Source organism: Oncorhynchus keta, chromosome 10 (genome assembly GCF_023373465.1).
Source record: "Oncorhynchus keta strain PuntledgeMale-10-30-2019 chromosome 10, Oket_V2, whole genome shotgun sequence".
Classification (NCBI taxonomy): Eukaryota; Metazoa; Chordata; class Actinopteri; order Salmoniformes; family Salmonidae; genus Oncorhynchus; species Oncorhynchus keta.
The window spans coordinates 27633756-27655884 of NC_068430.1; the positions used below are offsets into that span (position 1 = coordinate 27633756).

Consider the following 22129-nt stretch of genomic DNA (forward strand, 5'->3'; position numbering starts at 1 on the left):
GCTTACTGACCATGTGTTACCCCTGTCTGTATTTGGATGTTTGTGTGTGATCTGTAGTAGTAAAGATGGTATCTGACCCCAGTCCCTCCTCCTCCCACAGCATTCCCATAAGAGGCACCCCCTGCAGGAGATGAAGCAAGCGCACGTGTGTTCCACCACAGATGCAGAGGAGGAGCAGAGCTAGTCGCTGGGACAGACAGCTAGACCTGGTGTAAACTAGTCCAGTCTGAACAGCCAGGTCCATGGACATGCACTTACAGCCTTCCCTCATCCCAACTCTTTGTGGCTGACTCCCAGCATGCCTAGAGGGGTGAAGGAGAGGATCAGCCCGCACCCATTCCCAAAATGAGTGCCACTCAGACAGTATCGCTTCCGGCTGTTGTCTGTTGGCTCGCTTAGCCTGCTTATATTTCTGCTCCATGAGCTCTGTGAAGCCTAAATCTGTTCATGTGGTAACTCATAGTATACTCTCCCTTGTCCTCTCTATGGCATTGTTTTTGTTTTGGTTTGAAGGTGGAGTGAGGGGAGGATCTTAAGCATTAGACAGATTGGTGTTGCAGGAGATCCGTTGATCATGCATTAGGGGAAGTTTTCTATTAGGCTAAAGAGAAATGCATGAGGACGATAAGAGGGTGTTGTCCTGTTGTCATTGTTGGAAGAACTGACATTATTGCTCCCATCAACCTCACATCCCACCATGATGCTGTACATTTGTTATTCTTGGTGTCCCGGATCCTTTGATGTCACACCAAGCCTTGTGTTTTATTAATGGTCAATTAAGAGTGTAATGGGGGATGTTGACTAGAGATTTTTAGTAAATGTTACATGTTTTTGATAGAAGGTACTTTTATCATCATGCTGCTGCTGGTTTTGATTCCATTATTCATTTCCCCTGACAAACTGTACAATTGCAGTTCACAGTTTATGTTGAATGGACAATATTTTACTGACCCCATAATTATAGTCAATGTATTTCAGGCCATTTAAAGGGGTAATCTGCAGTTCAAACAATAACAAAGTCTTTACCCCGCCACTGTATCGATAACCAGCTGAGTGATGGGGTTGGCGAAAAGTAACCACTCTAAAATTCCTAGACAGAGCTATGGATGCAAGGACTGACCATCCATGATAGCAAAATTATACTTTTAACCATGTTGAGGCTATAGTGTTTGTTTACAGTTACCTTGTTTACTAACTAATGAGTAAAACACGCTTATGTTTGGGGTTTTGATGGGGTACGACAGTTGAACTAAGCGCATGAAGCATTTATAAGTAATATTCAAGAATCAATGGGTATATATAATTAATTGAAATGTAAAAAAATAGATTGCCCCTATAAACTGAGACAAAAACATGAAGTATTGAATTACCAATAAGGTCTGGTGTCCAAACTAAATTACTCAGCAGTCTTCATCACTGTCCCATACTGTAGATAGTACCACACAGTCAGACATTCCTCCAAGGTGACCTAACCAAAGCACACAGCCTCCAAAGCCAAGCTATTGTCCAGTGACTACTGTCTTCAGTTTATTTTTTAAAACCTAAAGTTTGATTTAAAGTATGTGTTTGGATGTGTATGCATGGTGAATGGTGTAAATCTGCTTGCAAAACCATGTCAACTGTACAGTACCACGCAGGAAATAGATTGTTTCTTAAAAACCAGTCCAACTTCTCTAGAGAAGCAGACAGATAAAGAGTCATTATTTCTTCAAATCGGTTTCGATAGAGAAATATGGCGATACAAGTGTAATGTGGAAACCGGCACTACATTTTCAATTAATTGCTGATCATTTGAAAATCTGACTTGTGACAAGTCTTGAAGTTGCCTTTTAAATGATTGTTAAGTAAGCTGCTTTGTAGGAGGGTATCCCCCTTCATATATGGAATCTATCCCATGGTGGATATCGCCTACTGGAATCTATCACCAACTGGTTTGAATGTAAAACTAAACAGATACATGTATTCATTTGTAGACATCTGCTCTCAATGAATGGAACCTGGGTATCTTGTGTATTGTTTTACATTTCCTGATTAGAGATTTTCCCTCATCTCAGATTTATATAATGAAAAGACCTGGTATGAAGGCATAGTTTCCATTACTTTTTATTTCAATTAAATGAATGAAGTTGCACTTTGTCAGTTGAATTTAGTTGCACTTTGTCAGTTGAATTTAGTTGCACTTTGTCAGTTGTGGCATTAATGCATAAACCTTTTAGACTCCTTTGGAAATCTTTCAGTTGAATCTAAAGGATCTCTGTAGGTAAGGAACACTACATCAAAATACAGTTAGTTTGACATGTATTTATTATTAAACACCATTCTGAAGATTATGATTCAACAAAAAACTATTACCGGTAATTGAAATGTGATTGGAAAGATGAGAAAGTAACCTTTCATCAGCTTAAGAGAGCCTTTGGAGTCAGTGTGTATTCCAGGCACTGAAACTCAAAATATATCAAACACAATTTTCATCTCAAAGCTTAAAATAAATGTATTAAAACTCACAAGTCTTCAGAAATGCTTGAATAGTTGGATCACACCCTCGGGTGGCTTCAGATTATACACATTTATCTGTGGTCCTGTTCATCTGTACCTGTGTTTGTACATGTAAATGCAAGACACTTAGATTGAGCACCCAGCCAATCCAAACAGATTCAGCCTACAATGTGCTTAATTCAGATGATTGTATTTCTGTTCTCGTTGATAATCTCCTTAAGCCCTTGTATACGTTGTAAAGTCTTGTATATAAATATAGCTTTTCATCCTTTTGTAAAAAAAGGCAAATACATGTTTAATAAAGACAAAGGGGTAATACAGTACGAAGGACTACTGTTGTTGTTTGAAGATGACTGCTGCTGGCGAATGTTGCTGCTGTTTACGTCAAGCCTTATTCCCTCTAACTACAACCATTCCTTGCCCCAAATCCCTCACATCTCCAGGTTCCACCACTTGAAGGAGAAGGGTTCCCTGCGAACGTTAGAGCCACAGTGAACCTCTCCCAGCAGTTTGTGGTAGGAGGCAAAGTCATCAATGTATGTGCAGCGGAGTCCCAGGCCCTCCATGAGGGAGGTCATCTCTGCCTCCAGGGCACAGCGGCCATCCACCTTGGGCCCAAATGGTTTAGGGATGCCCAGGTTCTTCCCCAACACAACCATGTTCACCTGGAGGTAGAGACATATGCCTCAATTAGGATTTGCTTCTTGCGCTACTTGGGTAGTAGATGATTTTAGCATACTTCCTAATCACATGTAGAAAATCATCACAAAATGTCTAAAATGATTTGGCAGCATTTTTGAGTTTTGCCATTATGTAATGTAAAATGTATAACAAATAAAATAGGAAGTACTTTTGGTTTGGAGGTGTTCTAGTGTAGAATTTGCGTCTGCTCACCATGTCTGGGTAATAGGCCACTGCCCTGTTCTCCTCCATCACATGGAAAAGGATGGGCAGATCAATGATATCATCGTCGTCTAAACCCAGCTCCCTCTTAAGGACATCCCTGTTCCAGTCTATACAGCTCTGTGGGACGACAGCAGTCACAACGTCTACATGGTTATTTCACCAAGCACTGCAATGCTCTGCTAGCCTCTCTGAGTAACTAGTTCATCTGGCGTTTAGTTTTCCTCACCTGGACATAGTTGTTTTCTGCTCTGAGTTTGTCATCACTCAATATCTCATCTACTGTAATCTCTTCTTCTGCTCCAAGACCTGTTAGGATCGAGAAGGAAGTGGGTGTTAATTAGTAACACACACAGTATTATGTATTCCATTCACCCAGCTCAATGTAACATTGATCGGTTAAGGCTACTTGATACTCAAACGTTCCCTATACCCAACGAGGTTGTTACAACTTTGCCTATGAACGTAGATGCACAGGTAAAGAGAATTTTGTGAGTAATCAAGGTGACAGACATTGGCACATTCAATACTGCCAGTATCTAGCTGATCTAGGGTGTAATCATTAGTCCAACAGTTGCAAACAAGAGTTTATATTAGACAAATTCAGGCATGTTTATCCCCATTTCATTCCGTTTCAGTAAAGCTTTTCAACAGAATGAATACACCTCTGATCACATACAAATCAAATCAAATTTTGGGTTCCCGAGTGGAGCTGCGGTCTAAGGCACTGCATCTAAGTGCAAGAGGTATCACTGCAGTCCCTGGCTCAAATCCAGGCTTCATCACATCTGGCTGTGATTGGGAGTCCCATAGGGCGGTGCACAATTGGCCCAGCATTGTCAGGGTTTGGCTGGGGTAGGTTGTCTTTGAATGTAAGAATTTGTTCTTAACTGACTTGCCTAAATATTGTATTGGTCACATACATTTGTTTAGCAGATGTTATTGCGGGTGTAGTGAAATACTTGTGCTTCTAGCTCCGACAGCGCAGTAATATCTAACAGTTTCATAACATATACCCAAAATACAGATAAATCTAAGTAAAGAATGGTTTAAGACAATATATACACCTCTGTTCAAATGTGTGGGGTCACTTAGAAATGTCCTTGTTTTTGAAGGAAAAGCATTTTTTTTTGTCCATTAAAATAACATCAAATTGATCAGAAATATGGTGTAGACATTGTTGTAAATTACTATTGTACTTGGAAACGGCCGATTTCTTTATGGAATAGCTATATAGGCGTACAGAGGTCCATTATCAGCAACCATCACTCCTGTGTTCCAATGGCACGTTGTGTTAGCTAATCAAAGTTGATCATTTTAAAAGGCCAACTGATCATTAGAAAACCATTTTGCAATTATGTTAGCACAGCTGAAAACTGTTGTTCTGATTGAAGAAGCAATACAACTGGCCTTCTTCAGACTAGTAGAGTATCTGGAGCCTATAATCAAACCCAAATGCTGATGCCTTGTTCAGGGGCAGAATGACAGATTTTTACCTTGTCAGCTCAGGGATTCAATCTTGTAACCTTTCGGTTACTAGTCCAACGTTCTAACCACTAGGCTACCTGCCGCCCCTACAGTGGCATAGTATAGAGTACAGTATATACATATGAGATGGGTGATGCAATGTTTACAAACAACTAAAGTGACTAAGATACCGTAGAATAATATAGAGAGAGTACAGTTTACACATGAGATGAGTAATGCAAGATAAGGAGACATTATTAAAGTGGCTAGTGTTTCATTTCCTTAAAGTGGCCAGTGATTCCTAATCTATGTCGTTAAGCATAGTTCACTTTCTATAGGCACAGTTCACTTTCCAGAGCAGCCACATTCAAACAGCATGATCCCTTTAATTGCTATAATTACTTCTCGCTCTCATTAATTTCATTTTTATGAAATTCACTGAGGATAGTCCTCCATTGTGGTGAAATCTGTACGGAGCCTTCACCGTGCACTGCCACTTTAAGAGCGCATGAGCAGTAAGGAAGGAGGAAATAAAGAGAGCTCATTCAGCTCTTTGGGGAGGTGCTCTTGGGTGGCGCGACAGTTTGATTGTGTGGGCTGTGCTGCAGAGATTTTGTTTGTTTTCAGCGTGTGTAGATTAGAAAGTATTTAACTCAATCATCAGTGTAATCGCTCTAGGTCGTGGTTGTTTTCGTTTGGGACCGCACCCGTTATGGATCGCATGGATTAGTAGCAACATTGTTGAAGCTTTAACATACAAACCAACAAACCATCGGACAGTCAGACAGCACACTGGCACACCTGAAGACCACAGCTAAGATCTCTTTTGTTCTCATTCTCTTTTTCTCTTCCCTCCATCGTTCCAGTGCTTTACCCTGCAACAGACTCTATTTTCAAGTTCATTAGAGCTGGACTATTATTCCCTGCCAGAAGTATTTGGGTGGACATTTTAGTTAAAAGGGAGGTTGCTTGCAAGTTATGCATTGTTATATGAACTGTATTGAGGTGTACTAATGACATGTGGCCGAGAAGATTGTGGACATTTTTAAGGCCTTTGTTGTGTCTATGAACACCCCCCACATTCATACCCTCTGCACTCCTCCACTGGACGATAATACATATTGCAAATCCTCTGTTGATGACTGGCTTCTTTCTTGTATGAAGTTGCTGTTAAATTGCTCTGCCATTATTAGTATTATTATTATTGTATGAGGTATTCTTGTTGGGGTTACCCCTGTGCTGTGATGTGGGTTTTATATGGTGTGTATTCTTTTTTCTCTCCACTGGCTATCTGGTAAACAGGCTACACTCTAGGCAGTCTCTTCTGCTGATGTGTGTGGGTCTGGTAGTGGTACTCTCTCTATTCTACTCTTTTCCTTTCAGCATGGTTAATACCTGCCTGGCGCCCGAACAAAATCATTCTTTACCCCTCTCTAATAAATACCGCTACAGAATTGGCACCCAAACAGGGACTTGAAGAGAAACACTCATGACACCATCCACACAAGGTTGAATCATGTATTTTGTTGGAATCCCATACACACCTGATGGTAATCATGTTCGGGATTCTTTCATTGTGGAAGGACTCTATGAACTAATGGAGTTGGATAGCACTGCCCCTAATCCCCAGGCTTCTGGCTCACCTATAACATCTCCACCATTACCCTCCCCTCAACCTCTTCCTGTTACCCTGTCCAGAGAGACTGGGAGAGGTCTCTCTGATCACTGGACAAATGGATCAATGGACACACACCAATCATAGTTTGACAATGCAGGAGAATGCCATTCGCAAACTCAGTGAATGTGTGGAGGCTCATCAGACAGATGTGCAGAGGAGGTTGGATTACCTTGCCTGTCAAATGGAGGAAAACCAACAACAAATTGTTCAGAGACAGAAATATTTACAGAGTCCAGGGTGAAGCAGAGCCAATACGGGACTTTGCCTTCTCTTATCGAGTTCTATGTAGGAGATGGAAGGCTGACATTACTGAGCAGGAGATGGTCAAACTCCTTAAGAACATGGTTCCCCGCCTTGCTATTCAAATTCGAGAACGTGTGCAGAACGTGGATGATCTGGTGCGTCTTGGGACTCAGTTAGAGAAGGACTGGAAGCACCACCTCCAAACTAAAAACCCTGTTCCCTCATCCCAGTATACACATAACTCTCCTGGGGCTAAACCGTCTCAGATATTTGTACCCAAGATCCAGGACAAAAGTCCAGTTATGTGTTGGAGGTGTAAAGTCCAACATCCTCCAGATTCTTGCCCGCTCTATGTCCAGCGTCAGGATTCAGGAAAAGGTCAGAAAGGACCGAAGACTGAAAGTCAAGACAGACGTGGTGGCTTGCATACAATTGGGTCTGCCTTAAAGCCCACCATGAAGCCTTTAGACAGCACAGCTAGCGGTCTTATTCCTATTCCACAACAACTATTGGTTCCTCTGACTGTTAAGAACTGGAGAGGGAAGGCCATAATCGACACAGGGGCATCTTACACCCTGATACAAGAGGCCCTGTGGCAGAACATGGCATTACCTCATGAGGAGCTATGAACATGGGAGGAGGGACCACTGTACTTGGCCAATGGAGAACCTACCACCCCCATGGCCTGGATTAGCATAATAATAAAACTGCATGGTGAGACTAACCTTCCTGTGGCTATTCTTGCAGATTCAAGCCTTACATTTGCTGTAGTCCTTGGCCTAGACTTCCTGTTCTTCAGTGGACTGACCATCTCGATGTCCGAACCCTCCTATCGGCTGCACTCTGACTATTCTCAGCCTCATCCATTTCAACCTAATAATGCACTGATTTCAGGCTTGAGCCTGCTACATTATGCAGAGTCCGGACAAGGTCAAGTCAGAGAAAATATAAAGAGACAAAGACAAAAACATGTTCCACCAGTGAAGTCTGAGAACCCAACTATTACCCTGATTACTGCCGTACCCCCCTTCTATCCGAGATCAAAAACAAACCTGATGCGAATTTCTACATCAAACAAGCAGTGGAACAGGCATGTCTGTCGGATGATGAAAGGTGGCAGCTCTCCCAGATGTTGGACGTGAACAGTGAGGTCTGTACTCTTACACTCGGCCGTACAACCGTCTTCAAACACAACATCTATACCCAGCATGAGGTCCCCATTAAGCAGCGTCCCTACAGGCTGTCCCCCGCCAAACTTCCAATTCTCAATGAACAGCTCAAAGGCATGTTGGAGAATGGAATTGTGGAACCTTCTTTTTCCGGATGGGCTTCTCCGGTTGTCCTGATTCCTAAGAAAGATGGTGGATATCGATTCTGTGTGGACTACAGGAAGCCAAATGCCATAACAGAAAGTGATGCCTACCCTCTACCAAACATAAATGACATACTGGAATCTCTGGCAGGAGCATCCATCTTTAGTAATCTGGATCTGAACAGTGGCTATTGGCAGGTGTCAATGGATCCTGCTAGTCAGGATAAGACTGCCTTTGTCAACCTTGCTGGTTTGTACTCCTTCAAAGTCATGTCTTTTGGTTTGAAGAATGCTCCAGCAACCTTCCAAAGGTTGATGGAGACTGTCCTGGGAGATCTGAGGGGTATAAATTGTCTTGTGTATCTGGATGACATCATAATCTACTCCTCCTCTGTCGCGGATTATCTGCAAGACATGCAGTCCGTATTCGACAGACTAAAGGCTGCAGGTTTGACCTTGAACTTGAAGTGTCGTTTCTGTCTGCCAGAACTCAAGTTCCTTGGTCATGTGGTTAATGCTGAAGGTATCCATGCAGATCCAGCCAAAGTTGCAGCCGTGCAGGAATTCCCAATTCCCACATCCCTCGAGGCTGTTCAGCGGTTTCTGGGTATGGCTGGATGGTACCACAGGTTTGTGCCTGACTTTTCAAAGGTAGCCGAACCCCTCAACCACCTTAAGAGGTGAAATTCCAATGGACCCCTGCATGCCAAAGCACTCAAACAGTCTAATTACTCCTCCAGTGCTTGAACATCCTAACCTGAATGCTCATTTCATTGTGTACACGGATGCAAGTCAAACAGCACTTGGAGCAGTCATGGCTCAACAAACAGGACTTGGAACAGAAGAAGTTCTTGCCTATGCAAGTCGCACCCTTAATTCTGCTGAGAGGAATTATTCAATTACTGAAAGGGAGTGCCTCGCTGTGGTCTGGGCTTTGGAGAAATGGAGCTACTACTTGGAGGCAAAGATCTTCACCGTTGTCACAGACCATGCTGCTCTGCAGTGGGTTCTGGCATCAAGCAAGACCAACAGCTGTCTCATTCACTGGTCTATCAGACTGCAGAAGTTTGACTTCATCATTGAGTATCGCAAAGGAAAACTGAACGTTGTACCAGATGCCCTTTCTCGGATTACAGAGACTGCCAATGTTTGTCCTCCCTTGTGCAGTACTTATACTACCGCTAAATGTCTGGATGATTATTTTCCTCTGGATGATGAAAGTGTATGGAGAGCACAGCAGAAGGATGCTGCCATCATGGCGATCCACAAGAGTCTGTCTGAAGAAGACTCCAAGAGTCGCTTCAATGATACGTATAGCATAATTCAGGATAAAGTGTATCGAAATACTCCAAGAGGAGATGGAATACACAGTACCCATTATGGCGTCTTCATTCCCTCTACATTGAGTGACCAGATAATCCAAGCGTATGCAAATCCCATGAGTGGCCATCTTGGAAACTTATCGAAGACTATAAGAGGTGGTTTACTGGCCAGGCATGTGGGTTGATACCCGGAAGTTTGTACAGCAGTGTGAAGTCTGCCAGAAATACAAACCCGACATTGGCAGACCTGCCGGGAAAATGCAGCAGACCGTGGTGAACCATCCAATTGAAATGTTGGGAATTGACCTCATGGGACCTTTTCCTCCCAGCCAGGGGGACACGGAATACATTTTTGTTGGTGGTAGTGGACTACTACACACACTGGGTGGAGTTGTTTCCCCTCCGCAAAGCCACTGCATCAGCCATTGCTCTAATTCTGAGAAGGGAGGTCTTTACCAGATTTGGGATTCCAGACCAAATCCTCTCTTGACAGAGGTCCGCAGTTCATATCAGGAATCTACAAAGAGCTCTGTACCTACTGGGGTGAGAACTTACCTGGTTTTGTGTAGCAGGAACATGAACCTGTCAAAGCCTGCATCCTCTCTGTTTCTACAGGCCTTGTTTTTTCATGGGGGGAGGAATTGTGGCGAAATTTGCACGGTGCCTTCACCGTGCACTGCCACTTTAAGAGCGCATGAGCAGTAAGGAAGGAGGAAATAAAGAGAGCTCATTCAGCTCTTTGGGGAGGAGCTCTTGGGTGGCGCGACAGTTTGATTGTGTGGGCTGTGCTGCAGAAGTTTTGTTTGTTTTCAGAGTGTGTATTTTAGAAAGTATTTAACTCAATCATCAGTGTAATCGCTCTAGGTCGTGGTTGTTTTCGTTTGGGACCTCGCCCGTTATGAATCGCATGTATTTGTAGCAACATTGTTGCGAAGCTTTAACATACAAACCATCAGACAGTCAGACAGCACACTGGCACACCTGAAGACCACAGCTAAGATCTCTCTTGTTCTTTCTCTTTTTCTCTTCCCTCCATCGTTCCAGTGCTTTACCTGCAACAGACTATTTTTCCAATGCACTTCCCATTGAAGTTCATTAGAGCTGGACTATTCTTGCCCTGCCAGAAGTATTTGGGTGGACATTTTAGTTAAAAGGGAGGTTGCTTGCAAGTTATGCATTGTTATGTGAACTGTATTGAGGTGTACTAATGACATGTGGCCGAGAAGATTGTGGACATTTTTAAGGCCTTTGTTGTGTCTATGAACACCCCCCACATTCATACCCTCTGCACTCCTCCACTGGACGATAATACATATTGCAAATCCTGTTGATGACTGGGTTCTTTCTTGTATGAAGTTGCTGTTAAATTGCTCTGCCATTATTAGTATTATTATTATTATTATTAGTATTCTTGTTGGGGTTACCCCTGTGCTGTGATGTGGGTTTTATATTGTGTGTATTCTTTTTTTCTCTCCACTGGCTATCTGGTAAACAGTCTACACTCTAGGCAGTCTCTTCTGCTGATGTGTGTGGGTCTGGTACTCTCTCTATTCTACTCTTTTCCTTTCGGCATGGTTAATACCTGCCTGGCGCCCGAACAAAATCATTCTTTACCCCTCTCTAATAAATACCGCTACACCATCTTCTGAAGAGCCTCCACTGATACAGTTGTAACTATGGTGATACACACTGAAATTAGACCCTTAACTGAAATCCTACCGTCAAACATTTTGGCTTGTCCATGCCCGTCGTTCTGTAAGCCTCTGAATAGTTTGTAGCCTGCGTCGGGGCTGGCGAGCAGCAGTCGGAATCCCTACACAGAAACGGAGGACAAAGACAACATTGGCTGTGCGCTTCATTTGACTTCCTGACAGCTTTACATTATCACATAAACCACATGGCAGCCACAGCCTGCGTCATGTCTAAATACTTTGTGCAAATGGACAGCATTAACAATTCTTTGCTCGCCGTCATTTCTACTCTATATCAAAGAACAGTGTATTTACTCACATGTTCTAATGGAGCGGGCAACTATACTTTCCTTGACAATATTGTTTTACCTTTTTGTCAGGAGCTGGGACAAAAGTCATGAATTCATCCACATGCCCAACCAGAAGCCAATCAGAGAACAGTGCAATGGGCTCCTGGACTTTCTGTGCCCAAAGGAAGTCTTGCACTACTTTGGTCATGTTGCGGCCCTTGGTTGCCCTGAAAAGTTAAACAGCCTTATCACCACTGCTCACAGCCATTTCTTTGTTGTAAATATTCATAAATCATTAGCAAGAGATTTAAAGAAGGAAGAAGCATCAACTTTATTTAATAAGTCAATCAACTTTGGAATAAAGGCAAATATTGGTATCTAAAAACCAGACTCTTCCACTGAAGCAAGTTACACTCACGTGGGGAAAGCCACTCCAATTATGATCCTGCCCAGAGGGTAGATTTTTCCATTTACAATAACTGGAGGGCTAACTTCCAGGTTACCAAACGAGTCCAGGCTGCTCACTTCCACATTATATGCTGTCCTTGTCACATAGCCAAAGTCTGGGCCCTGAGGGCACCAGGCAGAGAGAGGTTGAGAAAGAGTTCCACCACATCCCTCACAGTATGGAAATAAGAACATTTTAACAGCAGGTGTGGTGAATGCCTTTTCTTACCAGTAGCACATCATAAGGGAAATCCTGTAGTTCTCCGTCTCGGGGGGAGTCCAGCACAACAGGGAAACGTTGGTGAGGAGAGTCAATGTAGCCAAACTCTATCTCATCCTGAGAGAGAAACCTTCTTTACATGTCTATTATATTTCTATATTTTTCATGCAGTTAGAAACAAAGACACTGGTCTATGTTCTGATTTCTTTTAGCTGAAACCGAGAGACAAGACTGACAATGATTTACATTGATGTAAAAGGATGTGAAATAAATGGTGTTTAAAAAAGGTTGGAATTGAAAAAAGTTCAAATGCACAAAAGTGCATGATAGGCTAGGAGCTGAATCTCACTGCTTACCTGCATCCAGCGGTCTCCTCTGTTCATGTACTCATGACAAACCTTCAGCTTATACCCACTGTTCTCCACCAGCCTCCTCATTCCCTTTAGGAACTGGTAGTTATCAGATGTGCTGGGTAACCAAATGCACAGAAACAGTTGTCGGAATAAGTTTACAGACAGCGCCATCATTTCTTCCATCAACATCAATTTCCAACAACAAACATCAATCATCATCATCTCTCACCTGCAGACAAAGACCTCCAGAGGGTTGAGTGTGTTGGGTGTCATGATCCAGGGAGCCACACGGAACACCACCCTGTCTGTAAATATGGGCGTCTCAGGGAAGCCCTGGCAAAATAACAGAACAAAAACATGAATGATAGATTCCACGACAGAGGTACAGTATATACCCTTTGAAGTTTTAAACTAGGAACAGTGAAATAGTTACAATGTACCTGAGAGCTGGGCTCCAGCAGGCTGAGGCTGATGCTGATGAGGCCCTCAAAGTCTTTGTCAGGGAATCTCAGGCCCTCGACGTAGAAATTAATCTCAGCGTTTCCCCCGAGGTACGGGACCTCCTTGGACAAATCCTCACTGCCCAGCACCAGTGGGTAGTCCTTCACAAAGCTCTTGTAGAACAGGTTTTCTGCAGCAGTAAATCATGTTTTATAATGAGGATCAAATGTATCTCCATTTATATGCATACGCAGCATTAAAACCCTATTGTATACACATTATACATGCATGGACAGCCACAAGAACACATAAAAGATCTGACTGGACAAAATGTCCTTGACTCACTCAGTGTTTGGTGCATGCCTGCAGTGGAGCTGGTTCTGAAGACCCTGACACTCTCTGCATCCCCCTGTGAGATGTGCATGGTCAGCTTGTAGCCCTCTGGGAGCTTGGCAGGGCCACTGGTCCGCAGCACCATTGGGGACATGTCTTTCAGATCTGACATTTCACAAATACTGACATTGTTCATCAAGTGTCAACCCATCAATGTCATAATCAATGTGACCTCATCTCAATGTGGCTCCCAGGATTTGGTAGACCATCATTGTAGATAAAAATATGTTCTTAACTGATTTGCCTAGTTATATAAAGGTTAAAAAACACATAGGTATGACAGTGTGTAATACAACTACTTATCCTAGAAGGATAGTGGTCGTGAAGGAACCATCAAACCACACCAGACACACCCCTAGCTCAGGCAGTTTGTGTTTAGCTAACACAAATACACACATCCCTACTGCTCCCCTCTGCTGACTACACACAAAACACAGACCTGCAGCCTTTAAAATGTTGATTTATTGCAATGCCTGCAGCCCTGTCAGCCAGTCAGCTCAGTGGGTCAGGATGACTTGGCTGTTATATACCTGAGACCCTGCTGACCTCAGCACGCTCACTGTCCCGCCTCTTCCCATAGGTGTGTTCTGAGTCACAGTTGACCAGTAGGATGGCACCATGGCCATTAGGCCCCCACATCCACGATCCCTGCAGAGAGATAAACACTGTCTTTCAAAAACAAGAACTAACACTGCCCTCCCGAATGAGCTTTTCCCAATGTGTTTCCATGAGGTTAGATTAGATTAGATTTACAGCTGAAAAACACAACCTTCAAAAAATGTTCCCACTTCCAGGGATATAGTATGAACAGTATTTTGATGTACCTATTAATATCAGTGGAAGGCTGTGCCCTGTGTTAGTTGACAGAATTAGCTAGAAGTGCCTTGGCAATCTTCCTTTGTGTTTTGGAAAACAGCATGGACACTAGTCTTCTGAAATGCCTATTCATGTTAGAACGTCTCCTTATGTACCCTGCTGTGTTAAGAAACAAAGATAGTGACCTCTCAGCTGAAAGAGACCTGCCTGGACGGACCCAGCAGACATAACCCACCTTGTTGGGGTTGTTCCTCTCCACCTGGCCATCTCGATCAGCATCTACATCCAGAGAAATCTCTACAAGACAGAGAGGCCCTGGGTGTCACTGAAGCTCATGAGCTGCTTTGGGGTCTCAAGTGAAATATCAAAATGTACAAATGACATTCACAAAGGTATGCTTTGAAGGTGGGGGAGGGTGTTAGTTTATATGGGTGTGCTCTCCTGTCCTAAGCATAACACAACATACCAACAGCGGTGAGGTGAACGACAGCTTTCCCTAACACCTCCGTCTTCTCTCCATAATACATGACTGATAGCTGCACAACAAAGGACAACGTTTACAAAGTTAAACATCTAGAACACTGGTGACTAAGCAGTGGTTGTGTTTTGATGGGGTCTTCTATGATATATTCATGTCCAGATATGTACAGTACATAATTTCTAAACAACTGGCCCATTTTGGAACTGACAAAAGGTGTCCTTCAATTCCTTATCAATAGAACTGGCACTGTGATTAACCACATCACTTTCCACTGTTTGACATCTCTCTGGTATCAGGTTGAGAGGGCCACATTTGCATTATTTCAGTGTGGTTTGCATGCCACTCTTAAGAGGCGTAGGAGCAGCAAATACTTGATTTGTTTTTCTTATTAACATAATTCACTGTAGCGTGTTAAGTCCCAAGTGGAAATATTCACCTCAGGATTCGATGAATAAGATCAGGGTACACTCTTAGAAAAAAGGGTTCCAGGGTCACCTTATGAGAACCCTTTTGTTTCAAGGTAGAACTCTTTTGGGTTCCATGTAGAACTCTGGGGAAAGGGTTCTAAATGGAATCCAATAAGGTTCTACCTTGAACCAAAAATGGCTTTTCAAAGGGTTCCCCTTCGGGGACAGCCAAATAGCCCCTTTAGGTTTTAGATAGAAAAAAGGTGCTAAGAGTATAGCTATCATGGCTGTGGGAGTGGCCTACTTTATTTACCTTGCTATCATTTCCCACTTCGCTGGCAGTGTCCATGGTGATAAGAAGCATTGTATTACCATTGAGAGAGGTGGGGAGGGTCCCACTCTCTGGTGGGGGTGGGGTGATCCTGTACTGCACTCTGGGACTGCATTGCACAGAGAAGTACTTGGAGGTAGGAGGGGCACTCCTTGGGGAACAATAAATACATGTGACAGTTACACATCACATCCTGATACTTTTCTTATACAAATCTATAGCAATAACAGAGAAAACACAAGAGGACGTACCTATAGTGCAGTGGAGCACCAGCAGTGAGTGGAGTTCATTATCCCCTATTTCCAGAAGCAAGAGGTGGCAGTGCTAGTTCTAAAGCTACATCGCTATAGTAATGGTAGAGGTATGATGTCTTCTACATGAGTAAAGTACCAAAGAGGGAGAAATACTGGACTATCAACCTACACAAGAATACTGGCAAAAAGGATTGTACATATATGTCTAAGTATCAACCAACATCCCGAGTTGTTACACTCAGTATGACACTTGTTTCTAAACATTAGGCTTAGCTGTAAAACCTAACACCTGGAGTCCAGACTGAGCCTGTCAGGCTGTATAATGATAGGAGACAGGCGCAGGAATACGTAATAGGGTTTTTTACGTCATGAAAATGACGGGGACGAAGCCCGAAACAAACGTATATCTAACACAGGGATTTAACCCAAACAATAGAATGAGGTGCAAACCTGTAAATAATACACGGGACGAGACCCGTAATAACAACTGCACAAAAACACGTGGCATGAAAGCGGATACAGCAGAGCACAAGACGAACGGATATGGGACAATAATCAACCAGGACAATGGGGAACAGAGGGCACATATATAACATACTAATCAGGGGGAATGGGAACCAGGTGTGCGTAATGAGACAAGACAGTCCGGGGTTTGTGGTGATGAATCCAATTCAGTGACGCCTAGAAAGCCGGTGACGTAGACTTCCGGAGCTGGTGAACGGAATGAGCAGCAGTAGGGGGGATCCATGACAGAGCCCAGGAGGTGGTTCACACCAAAGGAACATTAGGTTTGTGGGGGAGGGATAGTATTCGCCCGAACAACAGAGCCTAGGCTACTCTAAACAATAGCAAAAAGAGGTGGAAGTTAACAAGAAGTGGAAGTTGTTACACACCAATGCTGTGAAACCATCTGTATCTGCTGTGCAATCATACCATGTGGAGAGTCTGATAAACTAACTGCAGTCGTAGTCAAGATAGTCCCACAATATGTTTAATTCTTCAGGTTGGCGATTTTGTGTTGGGCTTACCACTTTTTTGTATCATGTTAACTTGGAAATCATAGGCCATAATAACTGCTTATAACCCATTGAATTCAGTTGCAATGAAGTAATATGAATTGACAGCTTTTAATGATAAAAATGAGAGTCTGAGAACATGAGGTCTGACTCCTCCTCTGAATACAAATGCCATTCACACAGTTATTTCAGCCCAATTTTGGGGCATGATCATCCAAATCCTTCTGCAGTTGGAATATCCAAGAAGTAAAATGACAACAAAATAGTCAGTGGATGTAATCCGTCTTTTAAAAACATATTATCACTGCAGGAACTACAAGTGGAATAAGATTATAAAGCTATTCAATTATTATAATCAATTCACTTAAAGAAATAAAGCAATTCAGTACTGTGCGCCTCCAAACCTGGGACAAACTATCCAGCTAGCGCATAATATTCTGAGAACCACATGTTCAAATCAAAATAAAATAAATGTTATTGGTCACATGCACATGGTTAGCAGATGTTATCGCGAGTGTAGCGAAATACTTGTGCTTCTAGTTCCGACGGTGCAGTAATATCTAACACGTAATCTAACAATCAGCGAAGTGGAGATGTTGTTTCCTACCTTCACCGCCTGGGGGCGGCCCACCAGGAAGTCCAGGATCCAATTGCACAGGGCGAGGTTGAGACCTAGGGCCTCAAGTTTATTAATGAGCTTGGAGGTTATTATGGTGTTGAATGCTGAGCTGTAGTCAATGAATAGCATTCTTACATAGGTATTCCTCTTGTTCAGATGGGATAGGGCAGTGTGCAGTGTGATGGCAATTGCATTGTCTGTGGACCTATTGGGGCGGTATGCAAATTGAAGTTGGTCTAGGCTGGCAGGTAAGGTGGAGGTGATATGATCCTTGACTAATCTCTAAAAGCATTTCATGATGACAGAAGTGAGTGCTATGGGGCGATAGTCATTTAGTTCAGTTACATTTAACTTCTTGGGTACAGGAACAATGGTGGCCATCTTGAAGCATGTGGGGAAAGCGGACTGGGATAGGGAGAGATGGAATATGTCAGTAAACATACCAGCCAGCTGGTCTGCGCATGCTCGGAGGACGCAGCTAGGGATGTCATCTGGGCCGGCAGTCTTGCGAAGGTGAACACGTTTAAACGTCTTACTCATGTCGGCCATGGAGAAGACGAGGGAGGGCCTGCAGTCCTTGGTAGGGGGCCACGTCGGTGGCACTGTATTATCCTCAAAGCAGGCAAAGAAGGTGTTTAGTTTGTCTGGAAGAAAGACGTCGGTGTCCGTGACTTAGCTGGTATTCTATTTGTAGTCCAGGATTGCGTGTAGACCCTGTCACATAAGTCTCGTGTCTGAGCCATCGAAGACGCCTGTTAGATTGCCTTGCGGAGGGAATAACTACACTGTTTGTATTCGGCCATATTCACAGTCATCTTTCCATGGTTAAATGCTGTGGTTCGCTCTTTCAGTTTTGTGCTAATGCTGCTATCTACCCACAGTTTCTGGTTAGGGTAGGTTTTAATAGTCATAGTGGGTACAAGATCTCCAATGCACTTCCTTATAAACTCACTCACAGAATCAGCTTATAAATCAATATTATTCTCTGAGGCTTCCTGGGAACATTTCCCAGTCTGCATGATCAGAACAATCTTGAAGCGTGGATTCCGATTGGCCAAACCAGCGTTGAATAGTTCTCGTCACGGGTACATCCTGTTTCTACCTATAGGATGGGAGGAGCTAAATGGAGTCGTGGTCAGATTTGCTGAAGGGAGGGAGGGAGGGGGGCCTTGTATGCATTGCGGAAGTTAGAGTAGCCGTGATCAAGTGTATTGCCCGCACGAGTGCAACAATCAATATGCTGATAGAGTTTAGGTAGCCTTGTTCTCAAATTTGCTTTGTTATAATCCCCAGCTACAATACATGCAGCCTCAGGATATATGGTTTCCAGTTTGCATAGAGTCCAGTGAAGTTCCTTGAGGGCCATCCTGGTATCGGCTTGAGGGGGGTGACAATAACCAACAAGAATTCTCTTGGGAAATAATATGGTCAGCATTTGATTGTGAGGAATTCTAGATCAGGTGAACAAAATGACTTGAGTTCCTGTATGTTATTATGATTACATCATGAGTCGTTAATCATGAAAACTACACTCTCGCCATTCCTCTTCCCAGAGAGATATTTCTGTCGGCGCTACACATAAAGAATCCTGATGGCTGTACTGACTTTGACAACATATCCCGGGAGAGCCATGTTTCCGTGAAACAGAGTATGTTACAATTCCATATGTCTCTCTGGAAAGCAACTCTTGCCCTAATTTAGTCTACCTTGTTATCTAGAGACTGGATATTGGCGAGTAATATACTCGGAAGCAGTGGGTGGTGTGCACAACGAAGTCTGACCATGAGGCTGCTCCGGCTACCTCTTCTGGAGGCGACATTGTTTTTGGTCGGCATCTGGGATCAGATCATATGCCCTGGGTGGTGATGCGAACAAAGGATCCACTTCGGGAAAGTTGTATTCCTGGTCGTGAGGTTGGTAAGTTGACATTGCTCTGACATCCAATAGTTCTTCCCGGCTGTATGTAATAACACTTCAAATTTTCTGGCCTAACAATGTAAGAAATAATACATAAATAAACAAAATACTGCATAGGTTCCTAAGGACTAGAAGCAAGGCGACCCTCTGTCGGCTCCATCTTGTCATCTTGCCGCATGTTTCTTAGAGCTTGGTCAGAGCGTGGTTGTCCTATGGTTATTTTGGATACAACCTTCCCATAACATTTCCTACAGCTTTCCTCATGGTTCTATTTAAAGTAATGTTCTCAACTTGATCAGAGGACATCAAGAAATAACATTTTTCTGTGGGACTTCCAGTACTTCAGCATAGGTTTTTCTGCATGTTTCCTCATTGTTTTATTTAAAGTAATCTTCTCAGAACATTAAGACAACTTTCCATAAAAAACACCAGAAAACATTGACGTATAAAGAATGTTGTAAGAATTTGATTTAAAACATATACACTCAGCATCAACAAGACAATATATATCCTCTATATTGTTAAGTGTGTTCAGGTGTGTTGGCCATGCCCACTAATTGGCCACACCTGATCTTAATAAGTGCTCGTTTTCTTTGAAATTAGGGTCTGTTTGAATAGACTAAAATGAACAGCTTTGGAGCTATCTGTGCTCGTAGTTCAAAACAGTTAACCCAAATTAAGATAGCAGTTTTATTGAAACATGTTATCATAACTTATTTAATACCTTCAATTAACCTAGAATTTCAGTTATCTGAATGTTAATAAAACCTTGCAGAAAAACATTTAGGGAACCATAGAAAAACATTCTCTGAACCTCCCTACAACCTAAAAATGTATGTTCGCAGAACAGGCAAAATTTGGGTAGGCTACTGAGCGATAATCCTCAAATAGTTTATATAGCAGTATATAACTGGTGAAACTATACATTGCCATACACTTTACCGTGTTTTAGGCGACAATGTAGCCAACAACAGTTTACTACCACCTGGAGACATCTATTGGTGCAGTAGCCTAGCACAGATACACACACTCACCTGTTTAGGTTCACTTTCAACACCGTGCCAACAACATAAAGAGCCCTCAAAGTTTTCTCAATGTCGAGACGAAATGTCTGTTGATACGGTATTGGCATGTCGGTTGCTTTTCTCTTATTAAGGTGCTGAAGAAGATTAGGGTGCCTGGTCATAGAAACTTGTTCCTGTGAAACATCCATGGTGATACAGTATATTGCAGAGGAGCAGATGAAATGAGATATGGCGGTGGAGGGTAGGCCCTATTGTTAAGGGGGTGTGTTCCTGCGGTGTGTTCCTGAGGCAGAAGAGGCTGCAATTACCCAGCAAACCAAACATGTGCCAACTTGCATTGCCGTCAGCACTTGAATAGCAACAGGATAATGTAGGCATAGGCCTAAACTAAGCCTGCAGTATACATTTTGTTGTCACACTGATTGTCATGTTGAAGGCCATATTTGAATCACATAAAAACAGTTGATGTCGGAAGTTTACATCCACCGTAATTAAATACATTTAAACTCAGGTTTTCACAATTCCTGACATTTTATCCTAGTAAACATTCCCTTTCTTAGCTCAGTTAGGATCTCCACTTTATTTTAAAAATGTGAAATGTCAGAATAATAGCGGAGAGAATTATTTATTTCAGCTTTTACATCTTTCATCACATTCCCAGTGGGTCAGAAGTTTACATACACTCAATTAGTATTTGGTATTAAATTGTTTAACATGGGTCAAACTTGCTCGCACATGCTTTTTCAGTTCTGCCCACAAATGTGATGGCCACTCCAATAGCTTGACTTTGTTGTCCCTAAGCCATTTTTCCACAACTTTGGAAGTATGCTTGGAGTCATTGTCCATTTGGAAAACCCATCTGCGACCAAGCTTTAAATTCCTGACTGATGTCTTGAGATGTTGCTTCAATATATCCACATAATTTTCCTGCCTCATGCCTCATTTGGCGAAAGGCTCGGCACATGCATACTCAGGCTGACTGGCTCTCATTCAGGCAAATGAGAAATAAGTGCACTCATTCTATCCAGAAGGCCAAAGTTAGTTACTTTAAGGAGCAGATCTCTCTCTGTGGGTCTAACCCCAAGATGTTCTGGGAAATGGTTTAAGACCTGGAGAATAAAACCTCCTCCTCACAGCTGCCCATGTCCCTTAATCTAGATGATGTGGTTGTTACTGATAAAGAGCACATGGCAGAGCTCTTTAATCACCACTTCATTAAGTCAGCCATGCCTCATTGCCCGTCCAACATTTCCTCATCTCCCACCCCTTCTAATGCCTCTAGCCCCAATGCTCCTGCCTCTTTTCCCCCTGCCCGCTACAAAGTTTCTCCATGCAGGTAGTCACTGAGTCTGAGGTGCTAAAGGAGGTCCTTCAATTGACCCCAAAAAAAAACATTTGGGATCCTTTCTTTTTTAAGGTTGCACCCCCTATCATTGCCAAGCCTATCTCTGACCTTTTTACACAATACCCAATTATGACCTCCCTCTAGGGAGGGTCCCATTGCTTGGCATGGTGCATCCTTTATTTAAAGGATCAAGCTGATCTTAACTGTTATAGGCCCATTTCTATTTTGCCCTGTTTATCAAAAGTGTTGTCAATAATCTGCTTTCTTGATGTCTATAATATTCTCTCTGGTATGCAATCTGGTTTTGGCTCAGGTTATCGATGTGTCACTGCAACCTTAAAGGTCCTAAATGACGTCACCATTGCCCTTGATTCTAAGCAATGTTGTGCTGCTACTTTCACTGACTAGGCCAAAGTTTTTGATAAGGTAGACCATTCCATTCTTGTGGGCCGGCTGAGGAGTATTGGCGTCTCTGAGGGGTCTTTGACCTGGTTTGCTAACTACCTCTCTCAAAAAGCGCAGTGTATAAAGTCAGAACATCTGCTGTCTCAGCCACTGCCTGTCACCAAGGGAGTACCCCATGGCTCGATCCTAGGCCCCAAGCTCTTCTCTATTTACATCAACAACATAGCTCAGGCAATAGGAAGCGCTCTCATCCATTT

General features: G+C 43.0%; 2 protein-coding genes across 10 annotated transcripts in view; one reads left to right on the forward strand and one right to left on the reverse strand.

The window, feature by feature from the left end:
- Positions 1–22129, forward strand: part of LOC118388456 (rap1 GTPase-activating protein 1-like) — a 171633-nt gene that overhangs the window by 141431 nt on the left and 8073 nt on the right. For 7 of the 8 annotated variants that reach the window (XM_052526766.1, XM_052526762.1, XM_052526763.1 and 4 more), the window contains one exon: positions 101–2819. The exons of the other annotated variant lie outside the window; for it this stretch is intronic. In XM_052526766.1, coding sequence (XP_052382726.1) covers positions 101–184 — 84 coding nt within the window. In that variant the 3' untranslated portion in view covers positions 185–2819. Of the gene's footprint in view, positions 1–100; positions 2820–22129 lie in introns of those variants that run through there. 8 annotated transcript variants of the gene reach the window in all.
- On the reverse strand, positions 2287–20341 carry LOC118388455 (protein-arginine deiminase type-2-like). Of its 2 annotated transcripts, none has more exons than XM_052526769.1 (16): positions 20132–20341; positions 15274–15442; positions 14539–14608; positions 14308–14369; positions 13787–13904; positions 13209–13361; positions 12863–13053; positions 12652–12755; positions 12426–12537; positions 12079–12186; positions 11821–11972; positions 11482–11629; positions 11141–11234; positions 3629–3708; positions 3391–3519; positions 2287–3161 (listed from the first exon to the last, which is right to left on the reverse strand). In XM_052526769.1, the coding sequence occupies exons 1-16, from the start codon at positions 20308–20310 to the stop codon at positions 2928–2930; spliced, it is 2103 nt and encodes a 700-aa protein (XP_052382729.1). In that variant the 5' UTR covers positions 20311–20341; the 3' UTR covers positions 2287–2927. The 2 variants fall into 2 exon arrangements, with proteins under 2 accessions (XP_052382729.1, XP_052382730.1); XM_052526770.1 differs by lacking the exon at positions 20132–20341 and adding an exon at positions 15543–16277.